Source organism: Aythya fuligula, chromosome 7 (genome assembly GCF_009819795.1).
Source record: "Aythya fuligula isolate bAytFul2 chromosome 7, bAytFul2.pri, whole genome shotgun sequence".
In the NCBI taxonomy this organism is placed as follows: Eukaryota; Metazoa; Chordata; class Aves; order Anseriformes; family Anatidae; genus Aythya; species Aythya fuligula.
This window is the reverse complement of record NC_045565.1, coordinates 15,781,843-15,792,364: the sequence shown is the minus strand read 5'-3', so window position 1 is coordinate 15,792,364 and position 10,522 is coordinate 15,781,843. Positions and strand designations below refer to the sequence as shown.

Below are 10,522 nucleotides of genomic sequence, written 5' to 3'. Positions count from 1 at the left end.
TCCCCCCTGGGGCCGGGGCACGGAGGCGGCGGCCCCTCGAGAGCCGGGGAGGCGCTGCCGCCTGCCCGCATCAAAGATGGCGGCCGGGGAGCCCGGGGCGCCGGGCGGGTCGGGTCGAGCCGCGCCGCCGCCGCCCGGTACCGCGCGCGTCCGAGCCGGGGCGCGAGGCCGGCGGCCGCCCCGCAGCGCCGGGCTCCCCGCCGCCCTCCGCCGCCGCGGGACCGCCCCCGGCCGCCGCCCGGCCAATGGCGGAGCGCGCGGGCGGGCGGGGCGGGGCGGCGGCGCGCAAGTGGCTCGGGCGGGCCGTGGCCGGCGGCTCAGTCGCGGCCGAGCCAGGCGGGGCGGGCGGCGGGCAGCGGGCGGGGAGGCGACGGCAGGCGGCGGGGCGCCATGCCCACCCTCAGGTAACGCCGAGCCCCGCCGCGGCTCCTCGGGGAACCAGCGGGCGGCGGGGCGGGCGCCGCGTCCCTCCCTCCCTCCCTCCGTCTCTCCATCCCTCCTTCCACCCGCGGTCCCCCTCGGTCCCCAGGCGTGCGGGGGAGCCCCGCACCGGCAGCCCCGCTGCGCTGCGCCCAGGAGGCGGCGGTGCCCGGGCACAACGAGCTCCCCGCAGGGCTGGGCGAGCCCCGGCCTCGCCGCCCCCGCCCGCAGCCCCCGCTCGCTGCCCGGGGTCCAGGTGCCGGCGGCCGCGGTGCTGTCGGGGCGAGCAGCGCCGGGTCCGTGCTGTAGAAGACCACCAAAGTTTGGCGGCGGATGCTGTCTTCGCCCAAGATGCTCCAGTAAGCCGGCGTGTGGGCAGGCAGCTCCTCCGCCACGTGCTGCCCAAACCTGAGACCTGAACGAGGGCAGCGCGGGGCAGTTGGGTGCTGTACGCTGAGGTGGCTGGCTGGAGGTGGGGGAAGCTCAGGAACCACACGGTGACAGCTCTGAAGTGGCTTCAGCGTCAGAGGGCCAGCAGCAAACGCCGTGTAACTCACCTGTAATTACGTTTCGTAGGGAGGCACGGTGAGAGGAGAACGCTGTTAGCCAAAAGCTTCTGGCTGTTCAGATGCGGCTGGCGTGGTGCTGCTTGGTTTCAGCTACCTGTGTGAGGGATCTTTGGTGAATCCAGACCTTGTGTTACATAAGGTCTGGCTGTGCGACTGAAGTAAAAGCGCTTCAAACGCACCTGGTTTGGCATTACTCCTTAGGGTAGGATCGTGCCCTATAGGTGTACCTGAGCTGTCAGGTTTTACAAATCATCCTCTTACATTGGTAAATGGAAGGCTGGGCATGCAGCAGGCAGTGCATTGAGGTTCTGTCATGCAGCCGGGACACCCAAGTTTCCCAATTGCGTTTTATTATGGCTTTTTGACTGTAAAGTGAGTCAGCATGAGAATTTATTTCTGTGTATGTTACAGCTGCACAGCAGGATGAGGTTGTCACAGACTAATAAAAAAGGTGGATTTATCAACTTAGCTCCCGTTGCTATTTGTTGCTATTATGTAGATGAGAGTATCTTTGTGGCAATTAACAAGAGAAAATGTGAAATGCTTTTTAAGAGGTAATGGGATTTTTTTTAAGCAAGACAATGCTGTAGCCAAGTGCTCAAACTATTCCTCTATCTGTGTACCAGTGCCCAGTGCTTTCACTGACATTTTGATGCTGCTGTTCCAATCAAGTGCACAGTAGTTATCGGTGATAACAGAATTGGATGATACTTAGACATGGTACTGCCACTGTTCAGCTGCCAGCTAGAGGCAGAACTTTATTTTTAAAGATGCCAGGAGCAGCATAATGATTTATTAATATATGACCAGGATTCCAGACACAGCTTTTCAGATCATTCAGTTATGGTTAGTGCTGTTGATCTCTTTCAAAATGGTTGAAGAGCAGCTCAGTACTGATGGCTTTTTTTGTTTGTTTAGGTTGTTTGGTTTTTGCGTTCCACCAGTTTAGTTGCGCTCCATTATTTCTGCAAATTGTGGTGAGGAGAGAGTCCTGTGTGATGGGCTCTGTCTATTTGTGAAAGATTAATAGTGATCTCCTCTCAAAGTGCCGTAATTAGGAGGTGAAAATATATTTAATGGATTACATGGAACTTGTAATTAAAACTAACTCTTCATTCAGTCCGGTGGTAAATGACAAACTCATTAAAATACATTACTTCTTGCCAAGCATTTAGAATGCAAATGCATCCTAAGTCGTCTAATGCATCTAAGCTTTCTGTCAAGCAAGCTGGCGTTGTTCCTGTAGTTTTGTCTGTGATGCGGATGGCATATTTCTGTGTCCGAACAAGCCTTAGATTTGTATCAACATCTTGTTCTTGTATATGTACTGTATGCATATGCCTATTGCATATGCATATATATATACACACCCACACATCGGTATTGATACAGTCAGATGTACGTCATTAATTTTTGCAGGTGGAGGGCTTGTCACTTGTTTCTCGAAGAGATAAATGTTATTTTGCAATAGGTTAGTCAAATTTGACAGGAACATCCTTCTAGAATGAGTAGATACCATCACTTGCGTGCAGGAGATGGGACTGGATGGAGTCAAGGAGGCTGCGGTGTGCATAAGCATTTGTTCCACGTCTGGTGCAGATGTGTATTACTCAAATAACCAGCGTATTGTGAAATCTAACATTGGAGCAATCTCTTGCTGCTTCCTTGCTAACTTATATCTAGATGGTTGCAAATAATCTGTGAAGCTTTGATCAGTGCAGGTGTCCAATGTGACTGAGAAGCAAACACAAGGCCAGTAAGGTTCACATGTGGTGTTGAAAGCATTAAACTCAGTGAGAATGTAACGTTCCAGTATCTCTGATGCTTGCTTTGGTGATTCGTAAATTTAGTGTTCTACAGGATCCTAAATTTATGTTTGTTTATGTGTTTTTGCTCTTTAAAGTCAGCTATTGTATATGTGACATATTCTTTTCTTACTGTTGGTACAGAGGGGTGCGTTACAGCTGAGTAACTGCCTACCTCATCTGATGCCACAAATGAAGCAGCAGTGTAACAGGGCAGGCAATTTGCAGCCCTTCAAGCAGGGAAGGGTGATTTGCAGTGTAATGAAGTGCAACTTGCACACTACTGAAATGTAGCGTTAGGTTAATCACATTGAATGTCCTAAGGGTTTACACTGCAAGGTCTTAAACAGTAGAAACACTGGAGTCTTCGTATGGTGGTTTGCAAATCTAGTATTAGAAAATGCTGATTGCAGTGTTGTCAGCTTTAACTTGTTCAATTTTTTAAATGTGACTTTTATTTAAGAGATTGTTTAGACTCTTCCTATTTAATCCAAGAAGGTATTTTTACCATACTCGGTGTGACATGATTACAGTCTCCAGTACAAATGGAGCTTGTGATTCTTTATTAATTGTATTTTTTTTCACTTTCCTGTTCGCAAATGATAGCGTGCAGTTTTAAGCATGGGAGTCCTACTATCTTGGGACTTACTTAATTCAAACATCTAGCTGAAATAACTGAAAATGTAGAAACATCTGTTAATTGAAGACACAAGGCTAGCTGTTAGTATATATTAGTTCGTGTCTTCAGCTTATTTGCAAAAATAAGTTGCGTTACATCTTTCACACCTATCTTCTCTTGAAACTTTCCATCCCTGATGGCACCTTACTACACAGCTTTGAGTGTACTTGAGAGGGGGTGATTGTAAAAACCATCGGGAGAACGAAAACTTGAGGATAGAAGAGGACTGTCCAGGATAGACCAGGGTAGAACTGGTCCTATGATACTACTGATGAAATAGTTTTTAAAATGGAAAGAATGTCCCGTCTAGGGGCTCTGACTGCTATCCCTTTTATCCTTATGTTGTCTTAACTGGAATCTGTCTTCCCCTCCTCTTTTCTTCCACCTGTGTATAACTTAGCATTATTTTGATCTGCTTTTCATATTCTAGTATTTAACAAAAACAGCGCTTCTCACACTAGCAGAAATACTTGGAAATACATTTTTTTTTTCCAAGCAGATTTTGCCTTCTTCAGTTATGAGTGAGCTGTATTTCTGTCTCAGTCTTCCACATGAACTTGGCAATACAGTGAACTGGGCTGTGAAGGCCTCTTTTTAAAGCTACAACAAAAAATAAGCTACGTCAGGCATGGTTTGCTACATCTCTATCAAGGGTGTTAATCATGTTGGCCACTTCTTCATTTCTGGACTTCAGATTTTAACGTGTAGCGGAGACTAATACGGCATCCTAAAAAAGAGGAAGCGTGACAGTGTATTTTTGGCAAGCATCTCCAAGTTTGACAAATATTTGTCAGCTAAGGGCCTTTCTTGTTAGCTGTGAGAGGAAGTACGTGGTTGAGTTTCCAGGCTCTGTTGGATGCAGTTCGGGAGGTTGTTCCGTGCCATCTCCCTTCTGCTTGTTCTGTCTTCTGTTTTTCTTATCTTGCTGAGTAGAAGTTAATGAAATCCACCATTTAGTGGACAGATGTCACGTCTGTAAAACATTTCTCCTGCTCTAAACGGGCCAAAACAATTGGAAGCTCATTGGCTTTGAGATCCAGCCGATAGCGTTATCCAGCTTCGAGCATTCAGTTAGTGAAGGCTGCAGTTGCAGTAGTGCTATTTGGGGGATGGAGAGACCAGGAATCTGCTTCCTCTGCTAATGCTTCACAGGGTAAAGAGGGAGACTTATTTGGTGGCATTGATACCAACGCTACCTTTGGTAGCTACAGCAAGTGCTTGTCCTGCCAGCTGTAGGCAGCAGGTGTTGGCTTAGCAAGGAATGTGGTGGTTTTGAATGTTGTTCTAGGCAGCCTTGGAGAATGGCTGCATTCACTCCCACTTGACATTAGGCCATGTATCTAATCCCTGGGTATTAGTGCATTATCACCCAAATGCGTGCTTGTCAGGAAAATGTAATACGTGATTTCTGGATGGGTCTTCGAAAAATAAAATAACAAAAGCCAGCTCATTCAGTTGTTGACAGTATCTACTGATGGCTTGTTTTTATGTGGTGGAAGTCGTAATGAATTTCAGTTTGATTAAAAAGCGAGAATGAATGTTCTTCATAGGAGGCTTCACATCCTGAGATGGCTGACAATGCAGAATCCATAGGCTCTTAATCTCAGTTGATTAAAACGCACTTAAATTGTAAATTATTGGCCAGTATCAGAGAAAACCCAGCAACTGGGTCTGCTCAGTGAAATTTATATAAACTGGTTTGAAGCTCCCCATACTTAAAATCTGGTATGGTAACCTGAATGCAATTCTTAAAATGACAGAATGTGGTTTTGTATGCTTTATATACTCGTGACTTCTTGTAGTCTGTATATAGATCACAATATTGCTGTAAGCTGGTTCATTCAAATTTGACTCTTGGTCTGTATGCCAGGTAAATGGTTGCTACTGCACTGGGCAAAATGCCTATCTTTTTGTTCCTCAGTTGTATTAAAGAAAAACTTTCCTCTCTAATAAAAGATAAAATAAAATAAATCTTCAATGTACTGTATTAAAGTAACTTTAAAATAATTGGTTCTCTTACAGTGAAAATGTCCTGTTTGGCATGGGAAATCCTCTGCTTGACATCTGTGCGGTTGTGGACAAGGACTTTCTTGACAAGTAAGTCTTGTCTTCTTTCTTGACTTCTTTTCTCTCTCTCTCTTTTTTTTTTTTTTTTTTTTTTGGTCAGTTCTGTTTCCAGAATGATGCCTATAAAGAGGACTAAGTGCTTTTGTAATGCTAAGTTTACACTGACTTCTGAGGGATTTTTGGCTTTTTCTCAAAGAATATTTATTCTATCAGTCCTTTTATTGTTCTGGCCAGATGAAGTTGTGGTAGTGGTGTCAGCAAACAACTTCAGTGTTTCAGAATGTGTTTTTAGTATTATTTTTTTTTCTCCTACCAATTATATATTCTGGTCTTTTAGTGTAATCTTTGGTTGGCTTTAATTGGAAGCAATCATTAATGTCAGTGCGATGTAGTTACCTGTTGTATAAATGTGCTGTTTTTAATATATTGTTACAGCACTCTTTTTCTCTTTGTTTGGTAATGAATTTGGGGGCAAATGACCCATTTCTGTAACAACAAGAAAAGTTATGCATGTGTACTTCAATTTTTAGATTTCATTTCAATTTATCAGTAAAGACCAGGACCACTGCTATCAGGAAGCCTGTTATCTTAGTTAAGCCTAGTTGTTATGCTACCATCCATATAACCGTATCACTGAATTACTGTTTGTATATTCCTGGTAGTGTTGAGATTACTCATTCTCAGATCAGTTTATAGAGATGTGGCTCTTCCAGAGTTATAAAACGTAGTTGTTCTGTTAGATTCTTCAGCATGAGCTCAGTTTATTCCACTTTCAGCTGCTTTGTGTCTCTAGTTTTCAAGTGATAAGTCAGAAAGTTGATTTCGTCTTTCAAAGTGCTCTGCTCACTATTCTTTGTTTCATTTTAAAAATACTCTTTTTCTCTAGTCATTTTGTGTTTTTAATGGGAACACCGGATCAGGAATAAATTTCTAATCACTAAATAAATAACAGGTGCGGAGTTTGAATATGTATTGTCAGCCACAAATCTTTTGTTATGAAGCTTTATTAAACACAATAATCAATTTGTTTTGCAGCTGATATTTTTATCACTCAAATTTACGTATGCAAATTTGAGTCCTGTCAGACGAGTTAAACTATCTCCTGGAACATCATCTGCTTTGTGAGCAGTTCTTAACTGCCAAAATGCCTCTGTGGAGCGTTGAATTATTTAAAGCAATAAGCAGTCCTCCAGCAGTTTCACAGGGGACCTGCAGACAGTGTGATAGCTCTGCTAATAACCTGGAAACTGGGAAGCTTGTCTATGCTCTTCTTACGTACCTGATTTTTCTTCTAGCTTCCTGTTTGTCAGTGTGTGTGCATCATTGTCCACTTAAAAAATGGACAAGCACACTTTTACTCCAAGTCCAACTGTGTTTGCAGTACTTCATGAAGTAGGAATCAAATCCCATGCATCCTCAGACTGTGAGAGGAAATGAAGTAGCTAACCTAGGTATATTAGAAGTCCTAGAATTAAGTTTCCCAAATACTTCAGGGAGGTGGAAGAACACGAGTGTTTTGGGACTGCAAAGCACTTGACAGACACTGTTGATCATACCAGCCAAATTTCTGTTTTTCCTTGTCGAAGAAGGCATGCGGCCATCTCTAGCCCCACAGGGTTAGCTCTTGGTGTCTTGGCAACAATCGATCACTTCTGGAGTCTCTCACCTCGTCAGCTAGATGAGTGTTTCAGTGGGACCATGAGGCCAGCTGGGCTCTGACTTGAGAGTATGAAAAGAGGCTGTTCTGTTCCTCTCAGTCCGCTCTTCTCTCTTGTAAAACCACTCTTTTAAGAGTAAATACCTTTGTTCAGAATAAAGGGCTTGTTCTTGTGAGTTTAATCAACATCTTTTGTCAATGAAGTAAGAGAATGTTAAAATGAATCCTGCTAGCCAGATTATTTTTGTAACTTCTATTAATAAAATGGAAACAGTATAAGATGGTGTAGGAAGTCTCAAATAATCCTTTGAACAATATATAAACTGTGTACACACCATTTTATAAACAAACTTGAGAATAAACACATAATAGCAGTCCTACCACTGGCAGATGCAAAACAACTTGCTGCCATGCAATAATGGCTTGAAGAAATGAGCAGTGTAGGAGGGTTGGGTTTGTGTTTTTGCCTTGGGTTGTTAACATAGCCCTATCACTTTTCTTTCAAAGTTGAATTGTGGTTTCATCTGGACTTGGGCCGAAGTCTTCAGTATCTTGACAATTTTGGAAAGCTTCAAGCCTTTCATAGACTCTTTCTATGAGAGGTGGTCCTTATTTTATATCACAATAGAACTTGACTGTGTCAGTCAGTTTTTCAGACCGCAGCAGCAGTCTGGTATTACCTGAGCCAGGGAAATCACGGCCTCTGGCAGGGAGTTAGTTTTTTTTGATCTTATCTCTGGGGAGACAGTCTGAAAAGTTTAGCAATGTCTGTGGTACTACTGAAGGCTGGTGATATCCAAAACCACTTCAGATTCTGTTCACACAACTGGAGAGCAGTCTTTTGAAGCCCCCCTTCCGTCCTCCCCCCTTTTTTCCTGAATATCTGCATGAAAGAAATATAGACGGATAGTTTTCTGCATGTCATTCTAATTTGGATTAACCCAATATTTTTTTTTTTACCCCTTCACCATTTTTTTGGGGATATAGATACTTGATGAAAATGGAGATTTTTATGGGTGGGGGGGGGGAAAGAAAAAAGGGGAGATGCTTTGTGGGTGAATTGTTGACTATAGCTATGTTAATCTGTGAAAGTAACTTTTATAAGAGGTGTTTATTAAAGCTTTCAGTGTAATTTGTTTACTAGATTCTACGTGTGACATTCAACAGAAATGAATCCTTTACCTATGGAATTTGTAACAGGCATTTAAGTATAACTTCATAGGATTTAATATGTCACATAGATGAAAGCAGACAAAGAAATTCTGTTTAACCTATGCTCATGCTTTAAAACCACTTTCCAGAGAAACCCAGTACCTCTAACTTTTGGAAATGCTCCTATACCCTGCTGTTAGGAGATGGCATCTGTTTCATTGCTCTCCATAGAAGGAGCAGCACTCTTTAGCAGATAGGTAATTTTTAACATTTCCTTAACTATAGTTGAACTGTTTAGGTTATAGAGATCTGGTCATTATTTGTCATCTCAAGTGCACATCCAGCAGTTGTAAAGCACATGTTCACAGAATGGGAACCACAGCTGTGGACTTTGCTGCCAGATTTAGGTGAAAAATACAACTTTAAGCCTTTTCACCTTCATTAATGTGTTTAGTTTGACTTTGGGTACCTTGTCAACTCCCTAGGATGTGTTAGCAGGTATTTGCATTGCTTTAAGTTAGGGACTATATTACCTGCCCATACTATGCTGAAAGTATGGAAAGTACGTAGTACTTAAAGTACTTTAAAAAAAAACAAACAAAACAAAACAAAAAAAAACACACAAACAACATATCGTCCCTGAAGATTTACCTTTTTAAAAAGTGTTTGCTATAATGTTCCATTGTTTAAATAATCATAGTGAAAGATCACTACTGAAAGGTAGGTGTTGTGTTGGCTCATTGGGTGGAGAAACTGAACAGCTGAGGGTTTTATTAGCTTCTGGTTTGAGTTGTATCTGTAGAACCCAATTTAGCTTATCTCGGGGTGTGAACATAAAACACTGTTGATAGTGTTGAGCTAAATTGCATCATCTGACTGCTGTTAAATTTCTTAAAAAAAAAAATCAATGTTTGCTTACAAAAACATAAGGTACTGATGGCTGTCTTTAAAAGGACCTCTCTGTACCAATGGGCCTATAAATTTGGTAGCATGCCTGACAACTTAGAACTTTCTACAAGCCTGATAATTTTTCCTAGTGCGTTTAGTTAAATGTCTAGTTTAATTGAGAGAAAGATTTTAGTTAAGTTTCATTTGGGAAAAAGCTATATGAAAGCTCTACCTAAGACAGAGCTCTGACCAAGGAGTTGTGACACTTCCAGGGTACACTGAGCTTGAGCAATGATTCCAGAAGAGCTTTTAATTACTGATGTACCACTTATGTACCTGGAAGAGCCTGTAATTACTTGTGTACTTGTAAATAATATGAACATGTCCATGAATATGAAATAATCCCCTTCTTGACAACTCGTTAATGTATCAGGGGTTTTCACTTCTTGTACTTGTTTGTAACTTCAAATTTATTTATTTTTTCTTCAGAAAAGTAATTTCATTACGTGTCAATAGAATATGAACAGTTCTTGGATTAATTGTTTTCTTTAGAATGACCTTGAGACATGAGTGACTGACATGTATGCAGTTTAGCTATATTTTTCACTTCACTCCCAAATAAAAACTTTGCTTAAAAAAAAAAAGAGTTTGGGAATTGTGTTACAAGGCAAATACTGAAATACTGGAATTTTAAACCGGGTCTTTTTTTGTCTCCTCTAACCGTAACAAAGAATTAGCAGCAAACAGGGAACTGTAGGTGAAAGAGCTCTGTGAATGAAGTTGGTCTGTTTTTACTAGGCAGTAATAGTAAATGAAAGGACCCTTGCTGAAGATACCTTTGATAAAGCTGAGTTTCTCATTGAGGAACTAACATCGCTCTAAAATAAGATGGTGAAAGCTTCTCTTTGGAAGCAGGACTTGACATTTGTACTGAAGAAGACTTCATCTTGGTTTCCTAATCAGACACTTAAGATTGCTATTTGTTTAGAGTACAGTAGATAAAAATCATTTACTTGATAATGGTGATTGTTGCAGGGATTCGTGCTAATAACAGGATAATAAGATGTGATTCTAAGACTGTCTTCTATTCCCATCCTTCTTCTCCAAACCAAAATAGCCAACAGTATAGGAAAGGTACAATTTTTTTTTTTTCCCTGTTGTGGAAAGTAGTGAAAGTTTGATCCCTCGTGAATTGAAAAATAGAAAAATCCAGTTAAAATTAAAAAATAATTTGTCGTTTTTTTTAAAAACCTGTAGGTTAAGTTCATTTGTAATGGAATTGTCT

The 10,522-nt window shown here is 42.0% G+C and overlaps 1 protein-coding gene across 2 annotated transcripts in view; it reads left to right on the top strand.

Moving 5' to 3' along the window:
* The window catches only part of ADK (adenosine kinase), a 278,657-nt gene that overhangs the window by 7,679 nt on the left and 260,456 nt on the right, over nt 1–10,522 (top strand). Inside the window, exons 1-2 of one of the 2 annotated variants that reach the window (XM_032190901.1) lie at nt 350–404; nt 5,496–5,570. In XM_032190901.1, coding sequence (XP_032046792.1) covers nt 391–404; nt 5,496–5,570 — 89 coding nt within the window. In that variant the 5' untranslated portion in view covers nt 350–390. Of the gene's footprint in view, nt 1–349; nt 405–5,495; nt 5,571–10,522 lie in introns of those variants that run through there. The other variant, XM_032190900.1, reaches the window with a different exon arrangement.